The sequence below is a fragment of the Pteronotus mesoamericanus genome, unplaced genomic scaffold (assembly GCF_021234165.1).
Source record: "Pteronotus mesoamericanus isolate MK-2021 breed Mesoamerican mustached bat unplaced genomic scaffold, CSHL_Meso_final contig_52, whole genome shotgun sequence".
NCBI classification, from domain to species: Eukaryota; Metazoa; Chordata; class Mammalia; order Chiroptera; family Mormoopidae; genus Pteronotus; species Pteronotus mesoamericanus.
This window is the reverse complement of record NW_026555189.1, coordinates 5818701-5838487: the sequence shown is the minus strand read 5'-3', so window position 1 is coordinate 5838487 and position 19787 is coordinate 5818701. Positions and strand designations below refer to the sequence as shown.

The following is a 19787-nucleotide window of genomic DNA, read 5'->3' as shown; positions in this document are numbered from 1 at the left end:
ACATATAAAAATAACCAGAAGCAGAAGACTCTTTTATTTGGTGTCAGGCCACACACTTTCTTCTTGGGGTTAACTGACAGCAGTCGATTATTCCCAGGGTTGCATCACCCTGCCTTGCACTAGAAAATGATCAGAAATAAGCAGAAGGATCTGGGAAACCCACCACCCTGGCAGGGCAGATGGAGCGCGTCTACTGTGAACCAACTGGTCAGCAACTTCTTATGTGTAAATTACTCACTTTGGGAGAGGCAAACATTTTCCCGACCATATTGATTCCTCAAATGCAATTTAGGAGATCAAATTTCAATACTTTAAATGCTATTCATTGTACTCAACTTTAAACTCTAGCCAGTTCTAAGACTAGTCCTAAAAGATGATGAAATCCAGTGGTTTTTTAAGTATGTACTTTAGAAGCCTGGGCCTTCCAGAGAACTCCAGACTCCAACTGTGGTCAGGACAGGAGAAAAGACACGGAGTAAGAGGCTGGCGTCTGGGCCTGGCACGCCAGCCTATGGTAAGAGAAGCTTTCCTCTCAGTTAATTTATTTATCGCCTCTATGTATGACTTTTCAACTTGGAAATAAGATTCTGTTTTTTAAGTGTATAAGTGAATTTTATCATTGGCTGTCCTTCATCCAATAAATACTGATAAACTTCAGTTTTTGAACATCTTGATTCTCGAACAGTTTGGTTCTTGACCAAGTTGTTCATGGAAAAAAATGTCTCGGTTGTCTCATAAAGCTTTGGGTCTCAATTCTTTACCCTCCAACCCTTCCATGCTGATACCAGGATGATCAGTCATATGTCTCTCAGGCGACAAACAAAGGAGATTCAGTTTTCGAACAAATCACTTCTTGAACAGTCTTCTGGAAAAAATTAAGTTCCAGAACTGAGGTTCCATCATATTTTTTAAGCATCTATGGTGTTCTAGGTACTATGCCAGCCCTGGAAGCTACCAAGATGAGTAAGTTTTCATGCTAATATAGGGTTTCAGGTGCTATTAAAGTGCTTAAAGATGGAACTATAGGATCAAGTGGAAGACATCAGTTTAGCATTAGTTTGGGGAATCATTTCACAAATGAGAAAACTGGGACCCAGGTAGTTTAAATGACTCTTGCAGGGTGGCACCGCAGTGATCCATACTGCCAACTATTTATACAGATGCCTCCAGCTCCGGCCTGTGCTGCTTCCAAAAAGAATGGGATCCACACACCAAAGTTCACTATTTTATCCTTTAAACACTTGAGATATGGCTTATGTTCCAAACACTGTGCTTTCCCAATGTCTAATACTAGGGACCCCAAAAATGTTTACTTTTTCTCAGACATTGAGAGGAAGCAAGCAGAGAAAAATTACCTGGAAGGTAGTTACCTAAATCAGTATAAACCAACATGGCTGAAGAGGGGAACTAGCTGTAAGATATATGAAAGACCTGCTTAATATACATAAATGAGACAAAAATAGGGACGTCACATTATCCTTTAAAATGCCATCTTCACACGCTTTGGCAAACACACTGTGCTGCTGGTTTTTCCACTATAATAAGGGCTTAGTGAACATGCAGCTACTTTAAGTGGCCAAGCAAGAGTGTGCTTTTTTGCACAGACGTAGACTTTCTGTGGATGGAACAGCATTTTTTATTTTGGTAGGTTCCCACACTTTGATTTTCAGCATCCCACAGGATTGTAAAACACATTCAACATTTTTATATTGGAGTGAACATATTTTTGGCACCAGAAGTATTCATTTTGGTTCAATTCATAGTTGTATGGAAAGGCATATGAACTTGAACTTCCTTTAAAGAATATAGCCATGGATTACTTGGATACTGATATATAGTCTAGTTTTGGAAAAAACGTAATTTATTGCTAACTCTCATTTTAACTTTTTAAAAATCACTGTGTTATATCGATTTAGGAGAGGTCTGAGTAAATGATAAAAACTGGCCTGAAATTTGATGTTCTCCTGAGAGGAATAAAGTATAATTTAAATATTAAAGTCATTAACCCCAATATTTTTAAAAGATAAAATAGACATAATACAAGGTCCCTGGATTTGATTTTTCTAAGCTCCAAACATATTTGCAAGTTTTGAATGAAACCATAACTCCTTTAAAAATACAAGTAATTCATGTCCAATTAATCATGTAAGTTTCCCTCTAGATTGCTTTCAGACAGGGCACATTCCTAGGACATTAATTTAAGCTTTCATTGATTCTATAAGTAGAATCAGTACATCAAGTGTGGCTTTGTAAGGCAATAGCTAAGCAAACATGATGCTAGTCCACTGCAGTGAAACTATGATTTTGTATTAATAGAGATGCTATTATAGCTCTTTTTTCTATTCATATGGTAGTAAAATTATTTTTAAAAATATAGTCTACATATCCAATCAAACCTTGGGAAGATTTTTAATTGTTTTATTTTGATCTGTCCAGTATTTCCCCTTATATTTTAACATTTTCCCCCCTCAAGGTGCTGCCTGTATTTGCAAACAGGGATGGATGAACTTGGCCAATGTTAGAGAACTCCATCACCAACTGAAGTCGTCCTTCTATTTCTCAAAAATAGCTCCTGAACATCAGAACAAATTGTGGAGCTAGTAAACAACCCAAAGATTTCATTTTAGTCAAGGCTAAATAATGCAGATGAGTAAGATATGCAGCTATACTTAGATTAAGCAAAGCAAGAAGAAATTCTCAGCTTGAGGCTGGTACAACGTTCAGGGACAATGTGTCAATTATCTGGTTAATTTGATCAACACAGACAGTGCCAGGGGATATTTCAGGCTCTAAAGATGAAAGCAAGAAGGAACTCAGCTATTCTGCTTTGCACTTTCCATCATTCTTGTCTTACTCTTTGTTGTGGTTTCCCTACAGATGATATATGTTTAACGGCAAGCCTTAAATTATCAACAGGACTGGCAACACCTACTGGAATGGCTTTGTGTTTATGAACAAAACTGGAGAAACAACAACAAAAACCATTTGCTTATCACAAAGGAGTAAAACACACATTTCTCATGACGAATGATTTGCACGTGGTTCTGGCTGCCCACGGCGGAAGCCGTGAGTGGTGCCTCACCCTACTTCCTGGTCCACATTATTTTTCAGCCGCAAAACATGGTGCATGTACATTTGCTTAGAGATGGATCAAAGTCCTCTTGGCGAGACTAATGAAGCCATCCACGTTGCCCTAAAACACATACCTTGCAAGCTAAATATACCCCCCTAAAGAAAACAGACCTTTTCTAAAGAAAAGAAAAAGATGTTTGTGGCTTAGATGCTGGATAGAAAACAAACAGAACAAACATACACATCTAAAAATAAGGTTTAAAAAAAATCCAGAAATCTCTAAGCAGAGAGTTCACTTCCTGTGCCTTAGGTTTAGAGAAAGTGCAATTTCAGGGGCTGGATTCATGGTCGAGTTCCGACCACCCTAACCTTAGTCCAGTTTGATCTAGGGTTCCTATGCTTATCCTCTGGATGACCTGAGAGGGTTGGAAGGATATTCTGTAATGAGGGCTTCTCTCAGAGTTAGTGCTGTGAAATCTCTGAGGGACCTTCTGTCACACAGGCAGAGGGAATAGGACCTAGTACTTCAAGTTCATAAGATACTGGGAAGTCGACTTATGGTCAAGATCTAGTTCCTAGCCCTGGCTGGTGTGACTCAGCTGGTTGCAGCGTTGTCCCGTAACCAAAAGGTTGCAGGTTTGACCCCCGGTCAGGGCACTTACAGAATACAACCAATCAATGTTTCTCTCTCACATCAATTTTTTTCTTTCTCCCTTTCTCTCTAAAAGCAATGGAAAAATGTCCTTGGATAAGGATAAAAAAATAAAAAAGAGTTCTAGGGCCTAGGCTGCAAAATCAAATACTGTACTTACTAGGGCCAGAAATTCTTTTTTCTTAAAATATCAAAAATCTCTATTTTTTAAATATAAGAAATCATCTTATATTAAAGCATTGATCCATTTTGTTTTAATACGCAGATCTGGGAGCTGGATTTGGCTGGTGGTCAGCAGTTTGCTAACCATGGTTTGAGGTTTAGATTATATGTATATATAAATAAAATGACTGGAAGCAAAAATGATGATCATGGTTACCAACATTATGTGACAAGTACTCTGTAAGCATTGAACTTCGCTTAAATTTCCCTTACAATAGCCCTAATAGTTAGCTAGTATTGTTTGCCCATTTTATAAATGTGGGTATTAAGTGACACAGAGGTTAAGAAACTTGCTCAAGTTTATAGCTAGTTAAGAGCCTGTATGCTTAACCATACTATGTGTACAATATCTGACTTAGAATCCAAAGTTATAGGTAGTCACTTTTTTTACCTGTCTTCTACTCATTTTCCATAGTAAATGTTTAAGGCTAATGCCTTTAATAATAACAGCAACAACAACAATAATAACAATTACCATTATTGTTATTGAATTAAATGTTTCCTTTAACTGAGAAGAGCAATATGACCAGACCGAGTGGAGCCATCACACTCTGATGTGGAAAACACTTGGAACTACAGTTGGAAAACAGTGAACTACAGTTCAGCGCTGCTTTTTCCCCAGCTGTGAGGTTTAGGCAAGTCTTTTAAGCTCTCTTCACACTTCTTCGCTTATTTTTCTGGCAAGTCAGTGAGGCAGGTTTTCTATCCCAATTTTGTGGGTGAGAAACTGAAGTTCAAAATGACCAGCGTGAGTGCCCCGTTCTGTGAGCCTTCTGGAAGGGGTATCCAGTGTGACTCCCACACAACCTGAAGCGAATCCCTTGCCTCTGAAAGAGGATGACCAGCCCCATCTTCTAAATGAAACTCCAGGAGGACCAAACAAAATGCGCATAGTAACAGTCCACAGAGTCATGTGCAGATATGTGGCCTGTTTTCATGATCATTATCACCCATTAATTATTTTTCTTTTCTTACCTATAAGAAAATGGCGACCTACAAAGGAAAGGTGGTTTACTATGAATAAAACTTTCTTGGCACTCAGGCACGTGTTCTTGCTACTGTGTCACTGTGCCTGGGCCAGTCGACCCATGTGGTGAATTGCTACAGTGGACTGCCCAAATGGCGGACACAGACAAACGGGAACAATGTAGAAGGCATTCCTAATCTATGTCCTCCTTAGCATTCAGGACGGCCAAGTGTAATGGTGAAAGGCTGGCAAGTATATGTGAAAATCACACATTCTCTTCGAGACCTATTGGTTTCTTGCCCTTTTTTCCCAGTGGGGTTGTTGTCTTTTCCCCTTCGCACTCTGAAGCTTAGCCTGTTAGCAAATATGAACTAGAAGGATTGGAGTTCCTTAAACCAGTTCAAATTGGGTTCATCATCCTAAACTTAGCAAGAGGCATTGAGAATTGAATGAACAGAAGGGCCTTACTTCAAAGACCAGTGTCTCATTAGTGGGTCCCGGTGCGTACAGGCGTTCGGGGCGGTTAAAGGCGCGCTGGTACTCAAACACGGTCCCAGCGAAGTGGAACTCGCCAGGCCAGTCGATGCTCCAGCCCCCCGTCAGGTAGTACTTTTGGTGGAGGCTTCGGACGGCGAGGTAACTGGAGGATATCTGCACTTCCTGGATCTCCACACTCCGGGCCCCCGCGGGGACGATGACTACTGGGTAATACTCTAAACGGAAAGGACAGGACAGCTCTGTTTTCCGCTGAAGGCAACTAGAAATGCTCAGAGACCTGGAGTGGCCATTTTTATAGAGTGAGGTTTTTAAATCATTAACTGCCATTCCTTTCTACTCCTTGGAAGGGAAAATGATCAATTACTTCATTTTCCAAGTGGTGGGAACACCAGAAAGAGAAACATATGCGGCTTTCCCAAGCAGTTGCATGTGGACAGAGGCTACACGTCAAGGCCATGAGACTCAAGAATGCTTTTTATTTTTCATCTACCTACAAGAAAATTATAGCCATGTATTCTCACACTGATATTCAAAAAACAGGGCTCAAAGTTAAATCTTATTCAAGATGTTTAGATAATTGCTTCAAATATTCATCTGACATTGCAAGGGTATATTATCTAAGTTTCATAATAAGTTCTTTGTTTAACAAATGAATGTGGAGCATGTGCCAGCCTGGATAGCATATTAAAACTGTCTAGTAGGAGGGAATGTGTTTAACACATCAGTGAGATGTGTGTGTCGATAAAACTCTTCACATTAAAAGACACATCAGTGAGATGTGTGTGTTGATAAAACTCTTCACATTAAAAAACACATCAGTGAGATGTGTGTGTTGATAAAACGCTTCACATTAAAAACCCACCTCTCCTCCCTAGCTCTTGCAGGAGCGCCAAAAGCTGTCACTGTCCGTGTATCGGGTGAGCCAGGTAAAGGCTCGCCCGCATTCAGCACCCCCTGAACTTGTTCAGTAGCAGAAGATGTGTCCCACCAGCGGTAGCAGTGAAACAGCAGCATCTCTTACCATTTGCTTTATGCTGGTTGAGGTACAGGCCTTTATAAAACTTGCAAGTCGAATTATCACCTTTGCAAACACCACAGGCATCAGAAACTGCCTTAGAGCCAAGCTCATGATCGCATCCCACTGGCTGTGACAAAAGCCAAAAAAAAAAAAAAAAAAAAAAAAAAGCGAGAAAAATTCAGAGTCAGAGAAGCCGGTGGCTAAGAATAACGGAGAGGTCCATGGTTTTCTGTACTTATAGGACATTATGAAGGAGGTTCAGCTCTATGGTTAAACACACAGTGTCAACTTGGGCTGACTCAGGGTTCAAATCCTTCCTCTGCCATTACTAGATGCCTCATTAGGCAGTTACATAACTTATCTATGTTTAGATTCTTCATCTGTAAAACTGGAATAAAAAGTCGCCATTAGCAACAATGGCGAAGGAGCCTATTTGGGTCAGCTCCACCACAGAAACATAAAATGCTGGAGAACACGTGCGCGCGCGCACACACACACACACACACACACACACACACACACACACACAGCCCTCCCCGTCCCCGAAGAGATCAAAGATCTCACAACCCAATTAAAAAAGTGGATACCCAAGTAGAAAACTAACAATAGTAGTACTATTTCAAACACATTTGTGAGGCTCTAATCATGTAGTGAATGCACTTAGTGAATAAGTAAAGTTTACTATTATTATATACATTCCTCTGTAATTTTTACGACTACTATGCAAAGTAGGCTACATCAGGATCTCCATTTTATTACATAAAGATGGAGCAAAAAGGAAACTGAAAAAATCAGACTGGGGCCACACAGCAAACAAGTGGTAAGCTTGCAGACAGTGAGTTTGAAAATGTTGCCCCTTAACCCTACGCCACCTGCTTTTCTGCAGACAGAATCTCTTGTCACACTTCTCACATTTGCATTTGACATGAGGAAACACAAACATGGTCAGACATCCCAAAGCAGAAAGGTTCTCTTACTTCACAAATCCCATCAATACAAACGTCATTTTTGTTTGGGGAGCAGGGAGTGCCATCTTTCACCTTGCTGGACATTGCGAAAAAAAACTCAAAGTTCTCAGCCTTGCAGTACAGTCTACATCGATCTTCCTCTAGAAGCAAAGAGATCAAGACAAGACATGGTCAAGAGGAATCATAGGAAATTGACATGACAAATTAAATTTATTTAGAACGCTGGCATGATCAAAGTGGCACGTGTTTTTTACAGGGTTGTGAGTGTATCCATGTTTGTGCACGTGTGCTTATGTGCATGGCTTTTTAAACTAGGAATGCCACCTCGTAATCCATATAAAGCTGCTTTAGCATTAACATATAAGAATTTTATTTTTTTTACTCCTTAGTAATAGCCATGATACACACATGGGTTGTATAGTTACCCACCTTGGAGAGTAAATATTTGAAACTTCATGGGCGCTAGGACAATATATAAATGAAGGAGTGTTTTAAGTGCCAATAAAACTTTATTTTTTTAATTTTATTTTTCAATTACAGTTGACATTCAATATTATTTTATATTTGTTTCAGGTATTCTGAATAGTGATTAGACAATTACATAATTTACAAAGTGAACCCCAGTTTTTATTCAGGTGCCCCTTGGCCTCGTTCACTGCCATCGCAATATTATTGACTGTGTTCCCTGTGCTGAACTTCACACCCCCAACGGCTACTCTATAACTACCAGTCTCTGCTTCTTATTGCCCTCACCTTTTTCATCCAGCCCCCAAACCCTTTCCTCTCTAGCAATTCGTTTGTTCTCTGTATCTGTGAGTCTGTTTCTGTGTTGTTTGCTCATTTATTTTTTTTCTTTAGATTCCAAATATAAGTGAAATCATATGGCATTTGTGCTTCTCCAATAAAACTTGTTGTTTTTTTTTTTTCCAAAAAGCAGGTCAGCTTTGATGCACAGGCCATAGTTTGCTGATGTGTGATTTAGGACATGGTTTACTTTAGATATTTATTCAATCAATTAAGAGGAAAAAAATTGGGCATTTTGGAGAAAAGGTATATGTTCCATAATGTTCATAAAACCTACAGAGAAGAATCATATCATGAAAAGGAAGAGGAAGCAAATAAACTGAACCTAAAGGCTAAAAATAATTAACTTTTATTGACCATTAAGTTTCTGATATCACAGGCAAAAAGAAAACAGTATTATACTTAATAGGGCTCTTGTTATCAGAAAGAAGTTATTACGTGAGAGTCTCAAATAGAGAGTTCTCCTAGGCCAGCGACTCCAGATGACATTTCTCATGAGACCGGAGGTAGGCAACACTCTGATATCCCTGACCACGGTCTTACAGCAAATGTCCAAACAGTTTGCAAAGTTGTGCTTCATCAAACCTCGCAATAAAGGACAAAGCCAAAAATAAGGGAAAAAGTTCAATCATTATGTTCCAAATAGGCAGATGCATGGATGAATTAATTTTTTTTCTACCACCTAGGAATTTTTTAAATGGCGGCTTTATTTAACACCTCCTACTTTTTGCAGATGAGATTAGGAAGCTGGAATTAACAAGTTCTAGGAAGTTCCCTTTTTCCAGCACAGGTTCATGAGCAAGTTATGAATCAGTCCATTGGAAACACAGGAGAAGAAAAAAGCTCACTGTTGCAAGAGAAACATGGTCTACGCTTATGAATAAGTCATCCCTTCTTTGTCCCAAGCTCAATGAAAGTCACAGGGCCTTCAAGGAAGTATCGAAAGGAGGAGAGGCAGGGACAAGAAGGACTTCAATCTTCTGTCGCCATCCCACTGGGATCAGAGGTCCCACGGCTGTGGGGCCTGTTGTACTCCATGTAGTCTGCTCTACATCGGGCAGGGAGTCTGCCATGCAATCAGTGCTCAGTACACAGCTGTTGAGTGAAAGAATGAAACAGCATGCTCCTTGCTTAGTAAAATCTCCAGTAAAATTGGTGAAAGAACCTTAAAACCAAAAAACATCTTATATGTTATAAGATTCAGATGTATTCAAAATGGGGGCTATTTAATGGCTGATCATAATCTAGTAACACATTCCATAAACACTATATTTGAATGAGAGATGTGATGTGGGAAAGGCCAAGGGATATCCAAGGAGACAAAGAAGCAAAGAGCAGAAGAGGAAAATGAAAAGGACAAGAGTCTTGGGAAAGTACCATAGATAATAAATAGGGAACTTTGGGAGAGAACAACCAAGAGCAAGCAAATCTTCAAATAAATAGTCAGAATTGAAAACAACTGTAGCTATTCTATTGCGTTGTCCACTGGGACCTGTTGGATAGTAACCTTCCTAGGTAACCACTCAGTTCGTGGTAGAATGCCGCTAGTGACGGAGAGCTTACAGCTCATAAAGGGTCACGCTTCCACTATGGGCAGTTGATATTTATCTATTCATCCCGAAAGTTATAAAAATACCAGTATAACCTAAATTCTTGTGGGGGGAAAAAGGTAATAAATAAATGGTTACATACTATAAATTCATGCACTGGTAAGGATTATGAAGCATAAAGCAGAGTAAAGGTCCAAAGATCATATTTTGGACAGACCAGCAAGTGGAGTCTCCCTGAAGGCCTGATATGGCTAGACAGTTCTTAGTCCTTGAATTAATTCTATTCACTGAGGCAATTTCAAATAAATTAAATCCCCCTCTATTCACTACCTCTTTGAATTTTTGAAAGTAAATAGTGTCTTCTCTACAGGAAGTATCTATATAGGTGTCTCATTGCTTCCTCCTAAGACAGAAAGTTCAGAATTTTCCTGTCTGTCTGTATCTGTTTTAGACACTCATGACCCAGAAATGGTCCCGTGCCTTCTGAGGGGCTGCACTGTCGTCTTTGATTTGGAGGTGTTCCTTGTAGTAATGGTGTCTCTAATTGCATTAGCTGCTTTACAGTAATTGATAATCTAGGCTCATTTTGGGCTTTTGCACAGGAACAGCCTGCAGTCTTTTCTCCCACGAGTTGTCATTAAATTTAGTCTCTTTCCATTTCACACAGGTGCAGCTGGGATTCCCATGTTTCCTTTTTCCAGGGAGTCTGGATGAGTTCTGATAAATCCAGGGAATGGAGACAACGGAAAGGGAGCTAGAGCAGGTGACAGCTTACACGACACAGGTAATAGAAAGCACAGTAAATTTGTAGATTATAGTTCAAGTAAATGTTTTGATGCTTGGCCACAATGAAAACAAATTAATTTAAAAGTAGAAGATGAACCATTACTTTAGGTTATAATACTAAGAATCTACTATGGAGACATTTTTATTCATGGGTGTGGGTGTGTGTGCGTGTGTGTGTGTACTCTGCAAACAGGCTTTCCCGTGCTTGTAATCATCCAACATGTCAGTTACTGAGACCGGTGTCTCTATGGGGCATATATGATTTCATGATTTTTTGGTCTGGATAATTCATACCAATTTCAATTAACATCCCTGGGAGACTTAATTGCTGAAATGTCAAAGGTAAGTTTAGAAATATAAGTTCATTCCAAACACATGAATACTTTGGCTCACAGATGTGGGAGACAAGGGGTGTCTTGTGAAAAATTAAGTGTGGAAAAATAAATAAAACCTATGAAACTGAATTTAAAAATGAGCCAGGACATATCTGGAGAACAAAAGATAAAAACTGAAACTCTTTTATAACGGCAGCAATTTCTTCTGGGTCATTCGTTCACATTGTTGTCCACACAGAGACATGTTAATTTGAGGGGCATAGGGACCAAATTACCTTCCACTTTTGTGTAGGGTTTCCACTGGTAGAACCATCCACGGAAAGGTTTGCTGTTATATTCGGCGCATTGCTGGGCTCGAAAATCCACGCTATTTTCATTACAAGGGTTAATATTGCACAACTGATAAATGCGGCTCGAACCGGGACAGAACTTGCCACCATACTGAGGCCTAAAAAATAAAATTAAAGAACTTTAATGCTGGCAGTCAAAGGGCTCACTATTGATCACAGAGAGTAAGCAATGGAGGGACAGTCCGGGGGAGTGTGGCCACAGTGCATACAGTCTTTGATGAGAATGGAAGTAGGTAGCAAACAACACATCCCTTTCTGTATCCATGGCAGATACAACCAATCAGAAACTTTTTGGGGGGCGGGCGGAGGGCAGAGCAGGGATGTGTCCTCAAAATCCCTCTCAACATAGCCGTCAGGTAGTCACCACCTCTGCTCATCAACTGCAATTGGTGGGGTAGATCAAACTTAGTTGGCATCTCTGGTCCCGTTTTTACATCTGGCAGTTTCCTTAGAGACTGATGAATGCATATTCTTGACGCTCATCCTGTCACTTTAAATGTTAGGAGATCTGTAAACACACCTCTGTGTTCTTATTAAGGTAAACATGTGCTACACACACATACCCCCACATTGGCGTCAAAGCTCTTCAACTGCGAACCCGAACACCTCTCCAGCTTTTCCCTGATTTCTAGACACTCGCTGTCTTCCCATGGGGCACCCTGCACCTGCTTCTATGTAGAAATTCAGGGCGCTGGGGAGAGGGAGCAGGGAGCCTCAGCTGCCACGCTTTCCAATCCAGCTTTGTCAGTTGCTGAGCTGCTATTTTGATTGCTGTCTGACTCTTGTGTGTTTTACTCTAATTGTTCCTAAACTCCAAGGCCAAAATTCCCTTGTTTTCATCTGTACAATCACTTTCTAACTTTGCAGGTGGCCCACTTCTTTCCTGCCAAGCACGATGGGAAATGGATTTCAAGAGTAGGGAATCCCATTAGAACATAAATAATTGGGATCTAATGGCAAGCTCTTTAAGATCTTAGTGGGCAGGCTGCAAAAACCAGAAAGCAAAATAAAGAAAAAAGGAGCACAAAGCACACTGAGGATCACCAATAACACCTTATCCGGCTTAGTCCGGCACAAGCAATGGCTCCTTTTCATTCCCACTTTTTTTTTTTTTTTTGTAGTTTTCTCCAAAGGTTAAACCCAATGATGCATCACCTCACACCAAAGCTCGATGCAAACATGTAACATGAAAGAAGGTTCCAGGTTAATAAATTTATGTGATTAAAATTCCTTGTCTCTTTAGGAAGCACAAGAATGCTATAAAACAACCCTGGAATCGCTTCAGCATATTTTATCAAATCCCCCTATAACCGCGTGCTAAAATGGATTCAACAGAAACAGGAAGTGTCATGCTGCCAGAATGAGATTTTTCTGCTATTTCAAAACATTGGAGTAACTACTTAAACATCCAGCAGTCACTGCGCTAGATCAAATCCCTGAAGACTTCTTACATCATTATCTAAAAAGCATTTAGAAAAACTTGAAAGTGCCATCTGACAGTCTTCCTATTCCTGGTCATCTTTCCAAGGCAGATGTCAACCTTTCTCAGCGTAAGACTCCGAGGTTTTACAAATAGCCTTCATTTAGACAATTTAGATGCAATAAAGTGAAAGAGGACCGCACGTGTTACTTTTTCAGCTCAAAAACTATCATGTGGAAAAGACCTCAAAACTCATAGAGCCATCGCCTCATTTGACAGATGAAGAGAAAAGGGGCTGACAGGGCTCCCCAAACTTGCTGCATCAGGGCCGCACAGCTAGAAGAGGGCGAGCTGACCCTCTCATCTCTGGACTCTCCCGGGCGCTTTGCCTTCTCCACTCCCCGGCACTTCACTGAGTTCAGAATCGACCCAGGCGAGGCAGAGGAAGGAAGGAAAGGAGCGCAGGATGGTCCTGGGGCTGGCCTCTTCTCAGGAGGCAGCTCTGCATTTAACTATTCTCTGCTTCTTCCTGTCTTATCTTCATACGATTTTATTTAACCTCTTTATCTGTAAAGTGGGGGCGATCATGACAATGAACTGAGAACATTTGTAAAGAATTCAGGGCGGAGTCTAGGGCCCAGTTAGCACAAGTAAATCCGAACTATTTTTAAATGCTTTCTACTTTTAGTGACCAAGAATTTGGACTTTTCCATCAAACCCTCACACACAGGTACATTTTTCTGCAGCTAGGAACGTTGAGTGTTAGGATAAATTAACAGAAAATTCTACTATGGCATCCCTTGATATAATAAGTTCTTGAAGATTAAAAACAAAAATATAAACAGAAGACAAATGTCTGGGCACATGATTTCATGTTTATATTGGACTACTATAAAGTATATCCATAATTTGCTTTTGCATAATTGACCAAGTCCTCCCTATAAATGGTTTTAATATTGGCTGCCAGTTCAGGCAGCTCTGTTAAACACACATGCATATTCCTGGGCCCCTCCCCCGACATCTCCATGAGAGCACACGATGGGGGAGATCCAGAAATCAGTTTTAAAAGTACACTTGGTGATTCTGATAATCGGCCGAGCCTGGAAACTACTGGTTGGGAAAAGAGCCAGAGATTTGATTCAGTTACTATTCTGGAGCTCTGACTCTAGTGGCATATCATTCTTTCTCAAATAGACTCGCATTTTAGGAAAGTTCTAGAATACCTTAACGTGTTTCATTTTCTTGATTTTAATTTCACTGTTTTCTTAAACAGAGTTTATAGGAATTTTACTAGGCTCCCTTAAGTGTAATAGTTTAATAATAAGGGGCCCAGGAAAAATATCAAAGGATTAAGACGGTGGGCCTTTGGTCCCACTCCAACATCACCAGCCCCGTGACCTGGCCGAGAACCGCTGCTGTGACTGGGACCCTCTGCTGCCCCATCACCCACTTGCAAAGTAACTGGATTAGGCAACAGGTTGCAACTCATGTATCTGTTCCAACATGATTGGGAGCAAATGCCTGGAAAGTGTTTGGAGAAGGTTTCCGAGGGCTCAGTAGAAAATGAAGTTTCATCAATTAAAAATGTCTGCTGCAGACATGGGAAAAATAAGAAGGGCCATGTGTACCCGGGACTGGCCATTCCAGGACCAGATAACCCGTAAACTCTTGTGAAGCTGGAAAGCTTGAAATAAATCCATGAATCGGCCAGGAATAATTCATTTTTTATGAAACAAAAATATGTTCTGGGAAAGCCATCATCGTGTGAAATAAAAAGCTCACACTGCTTTCACATGAAAAAACAAAAATGGGTAGGCTGAGTGATGTGAATGGCCCAAATGTTTAAATTGAAGGAAGAAAGAAATCAGTAACTTGAAATAGGGAGGAAAAAAAGCAGTTGTGCTACAATGAAGTGAAATAAGAGCAGAGAACAACTTATTCAATTGTCTTGGGATAGCCGATCACTTACTTGTTTTATTTGTGACTTCAAGCTTAATCAAAGCAAGCAGTACCATGATTAGCCTTAATCTTGTTTAAAATTAAAACTGCACCAAGTGGAACTTACTGTAGTGATTAATTCTTCTATTAGGCATCTCTAAAACTACAATATGCTATTTCCATGAGCAATGCCTTATTCCGAGAGCTCGCAACCCCACAGACACAGGAGAGGGTTTCACCGAAATCTCAGGGGCGTCACTCGTGCACTCTGCCTGCAGGGCTGGGAAATCAGGCAATCTCTTTCTTTCTTGGGAAAGTATCGAGATGGTAAAATGTTGTGATGTATGAAAACCAGAGCCATGAAACATGCTGCAAAAATGAAATGTAATATAATGAATTTTAACAATTCCATCCAAGAGGAGGGCTACATTCAAAGTAGAGGAGGGTGGCTTTAAAAATGACATAAATTGTACATGTATCACAAACCTCCCCGCCATCATACATAGTTACTGTGTCTGATTAGTCTGGCTCAACTGGGGGTGACTCTGCCCCCTACAGGACACTTGGCAAAGTCTGGAGACAGTTTTGGTTATGGCAGCTTGGAGGCTGGGGGGAGGGAGAGCCGTCCTACTGGCATCTAGTGCGGAGAGGCTAGGGATGCTGCGTAATCATCTGCCACGTACAGGATGAAGCCCCCACACCGAAAATTTTTCCAGCTTAAAACATTAATAGTGTCGAAGTTGAGAAATCCTGCATTAGCCTGAGTTGAACCAATGAGCACCTGAGAAACCGTGGTTAATGTGTCTCCCCACCCTCCCTTGCATTTTAGAACAAATCAATCGGCCTTTTGATCTGGCTCAGCCTGCTCACTCCCATAAAGTATCATTTGTCTCTTGAAAAATTTGCTTGGGCTCTAGTTTCATTATTTATTTTACTTCTCAATCTACCAAACATTTATGCAATGTTTACAACCTGCCAGGCACTTATAAAAGCACTTTGCAAATATTTACTTAGTGGATGGAGGTAGTATCTTTATCCCATTTTTACCAAGGGGGAATCTAGAGCAGCAGAGTGCACTGTCTATGGCCATGGAGCCGGCGGGGGTGGGGGTGGGGCGGACGCAAACCCGGGCTATCGGGGTTGGGTCTGTGTCCTCAGCGCCCGTGCTGTGCCACCGTTCAGGTCAGGCTGACAAGTCAACTCCGCTATTTGCCAGTGTCCCACCCCATTCTCCTCACTCCGTGCCATCCTCCGAAGTCCAGTTTCTTTAGTAAGGCCTCTCCCACTGCTTCTGAGGGCCGGCCCCCTGCTACCCTGTGTTCCTAGTGAGTTTTAGGATGAAAGGATAAAAACCGCATGGACCCCAGAACCTTTGATGGAGGGCCCCAGGGTGTGTCGGACATTCTACCGATACGACCTTTAATCCTCCCCAAACCTTCAGAGGTGAGTAGTATCACCTCTATTACATACACACAAACCTGAGTTCAAAGTTCATGTGATGTCCCCAAAGCCACGGAGTTAATAAGGGGCAGGCCAAACATGTGGAATCATATCTTTCTGTCTCCTAAACCTGAGCTCTTTCTACATAACCATGCCAATCAGAAAATACACATGTGATTCCCATGGGATTTGGAGCTGATGAAAGGAACATCAAACACCCCTCTTCCATAGCACGGGCTGTAGCCAGAGTACTAGGCCAGTGGGTGCTCACAGGTGATCACAGGCCAATTTCAATCCACAAATGTTTTATTTCTCACAGTGTTTTTTTTTTTTAAAGAAAATTGAATTTGTCATCAATATTTTAAAAATCAGGACATTTCACACTTTTTTTTTAGATTTCTGGTTTCTCTTGAAAAGTCAGGCAGATCTGTCAACCGTGTTGATGCACATTCCTGTGAAGCAGACATTGGCATACTTTCCCCAGTCCGTCAGTCTGAGAGAGACACGCTTGCTCCCCCGGCCAAGCCCCTCTTCTCCGCGGTCTCACGGTCGCTGGGTGGTGGGACCGTGTCGCCCCAATTTAGATTCATAAAGTAGCTCGGACCATGACTGCCGTTACGGGAGCCCCGGGTCACCATATTCACACGTGGAATAACTCCTTTGCTGGTGTTCTGTGTCTGCCACCGTGCCTCCCCCGAGTGCACACCAACCTTCACATGCAACAGTAAAGCCCGAGTTGATGGCTCTGAACCAGAGAGAAGAAAGCTGCCCTTAGAGGCAAAACAGAATCAGTACGTTACCGGCTGAAGGTCAGTGCCTTACAAACACGGGCTTCCTGCGGGAGCCTTACTTGGGGTTGTTGCAGTGTCTCTCTTGGTACTTGACTCCTCCACCACACGTTCGGGAACACTCGGACCACTTGGACCAGGCGGACCACTGGCCGTGGATGGGCCGGGGCCCGTGCTCCCCGAACTTCACACACTGGCCTTGCCGACACCACTGTGGAAAGAGCATGTGACATGTCTCCTGTCAGAAGCCACCTGGGAAAGGGCAAGGGGATGCAGACACCTGCACAGGAACAGGAAAAACGAGTCTGTTGGCAAATGGGAGAGCGCGGGGCACCCTGATGGAATTCCTTTGCTGGCTGCGCTGTATAAACAGCGGCTTAGTCTGCAGTGACCGCGTGAGTTCTAAAAAGCTGACACCGAGAGAAGGGGCATCTGTCACCGACAGATGCTTTGTGCTTTGTGGAGGTGAAGGGTTTAGATGAGATCTCGCCCAGCAGCCGAGCGAGTCAGAGCAGAAAAATGACAACACAGTCTCCCTGGACGTTTAAGAACGACACTGTGTAGAGAGCAATTTGGATCGTGCACTCGAAGAGAACCAGTTTTTAAGATAGTAACAGAACACATCATTCTGGACATTTGTCTCATCATAAACACAGATATAACTGCATACATTTTTTTATTATTCTACCCATAGAGCATTTCTTATAAAACTGAATAGCTTTCAGTCTACACACACTGTGCTTTTAGATAATAACTTTCTATGTGAAGCAAAGGTCTCTACTTAAGATCTTTGGATGACTTGGGACCCGAGTGCTTTTACAGATTAGCTGTGGGTCTTCCGTTCGTCAGTGATCTGCTCAGACCCAGGGGAGAACGCTTTACCGTGCTCACCTCATTCCAGTTTTCCTCTGTAACATAGTCCCGGCTCTGCTAGTCACATCGGCCCTTGGGGGTTGCATTAGCCCTGGTATGGGCTTCTTTCCTGTTGAGCCATTATTATGGGCCAGTTCTGCATGGCTTAGCAGAATGGCTCCCTTTTCTGAAGGCCCCTTCAGTCAGACCCAAAGGGCTGGGCTGTGGGCTGCGCCAGCTCCCGCCAAGGACAGGGGGTCAGCTACCCGGCCACAGGGAGATTTGACTTTCAGATCTTCACTTCTCCCCATGATACGTTTGGCTTGTGGCTGTTTATTGTGTTGCTAGTGCACTTTGCCTAGGTCAAGATACTGCTTCCTGTCTTCAAATTCTTGCCATAGAACTGATTAATTCTTCTGCTTATAATTTTTCTTTCCCTTGGATTAATTGCCATTTCAGAGCTTGCACGAAATCATATACACTGTTGAGGGCTTTGAGTGGAGCGGGGGGCCACTGGTCATTTGAAGATTTTGTCTGCCGTAAGCATGAATCTGCATCTTCCCTACCCGGAGTGCCTGGATTCTCCTGGACAGGGCTTGGTGACTGAGACCAAGGAGCAACAATCGCCAACAAGAGCAACAACAGCAGCTCCAGCTTATCAAGTTGTTAGTATGGGCAGGGGAAGGAGGGTGGACTTCACATGCAGCATCTAATGGAATCCTCAAAAAGGCCGGAGTGTTTAATAGCTGTTTTCTGGATGAGAGAAATCTAGCAAAGAGAAACTAATTAACTTGCTCAGAGTCACACATTTACCCAAGTTGCTGTACAACTAGCTAAGGCTGCATCTAACCTCAGCAGTCAGCACTCCTGGGCAGGACACACAGACTTTTCACCTCAGAGGCAAATTACTCACCAAGGTCACTAAATGCTCATTTCCTTCCTTCTTTCTTTCTTTCTTTCTTTCTTTTTTTTTTTAAAGAAATGTGTTTTCTAGATCTGTTCCAACCCTTCAGTCATTTTGACTTTCTTTTATTCCAGCATTCATCTTCATACTGACAGTCTCCTCTGAGTTTTTCAATTAGTATATGAATTGGGAATATATAGGAATACATACCCATACATGCACCATCCGCATGTATATATAACATTTTACACAGAGCATGTAAATATTGGATTGGCCAAAAAGTCCGTATGGTTTTTTTCTATAAAATAAAAGACACATTTTTCATTTTCACCAATAATTTTATTGATTTGGGTATTTCGAGTATCTTGGCTATCCCCTGCATGGTGTAATGTTGATTGTTCTCAATTAATGTCTCAATTTGATCTGTCAATTTCAACTGGTCTGACTGTGGAGCACCATCCAGTGAAAAATTCCCAGCACAAAACTTCATAAACCACTTCTCATGTGTTTAATCAGCCAAAGCAACTTCTCTATACACTGCACAAATCTTTCATGTGTGTTTTTTTTTACCTTTCTTGAAATAATAAAGCATACTATGCCAAAAATGTTGTGTATTTTCTTCCTTCTTCAATATTAAAATGGCTATCAAAAATTCAGCCATTTTGATAAGTTTGTTTAACACATGCTGATATGACAGCCGTCACAAAACAATCTAATAAAATTGTTTCAAATGAAATTAAAGACAACTAAGTGCTACTAGAGCCACCTTACAAAAAAAAAAAAAAACCAAAGGAAATTTTTAGCCAACCCAATCTAAAATAGATACACATGTCCCTTTTTCTATCCACACAGAAGTATTTCTAGCACTGCTTCTAATTTCAAATTGCACAGCTATGACTTGGGCAAATCTCTTCTATGATAGAGAGCAAGTGCAATCTTTCTTTCCTTGACGTGGCCAGGTGAAATAATCTAGATGAAAGGATGTGGCTTTCACATCCTCACACATACACTGAACATTCATGGTACAATGGTCCCTGAAGGACGAGGGAGGGACTGGAGAAAGAAGGGGAAGGATCCAGTTGGGTTCCAGTTATGGAGAAATAAACAAAACGTGGAGTAACTGCTCTGCAAGACCCTTAAGATAAAGCATGAGAAAGACACGGTCTGGCTCCTGGAGTTTCAAGCCATTTGCTGTACTTCAATTGCATCTTTCCTTCCAGATT

The 19787-nt window shown here is 41.5% G+C and overlaps 1 protein-coding gene across 1 annotated transcript in view; it reads right to left on the bottom strand.

The window, feature by feature from the left end:
- The window catches only part of ADAMTS18 (ADAM metallopeptidase with thrombospondin type 1 motif 18), a 125345-nt gene that overhangs the window by 24650 nt on the left and 80908 nt on the right, over positions 1 to 19787 (bottom strand). The window contains exons 12-16 of the mRNA XM_054579012.1: positions 16871 to 17019; positions 11148 to 11320; positions 7407 to 7537; positions 6433 to 6556; positions 5382 to 5626 (exon numbers count right to left, since the gene is read on the bottom strand). Coding sequence (XP_054434987.1) covers positions 5382 to 5626; positions 6433 to 6556; positions 7407 to 7537; positions 11148 to 11320; positions 16871 to 17019 — 822 coding nt within the window. The remainder of the gene's footprint in view (positions 1 to 5381; positions 5627 to 6432; positions 6557 to 7406; positions 7538 to 11147; positions 11321 to 16870; positions 17020 to 19787) is intronic.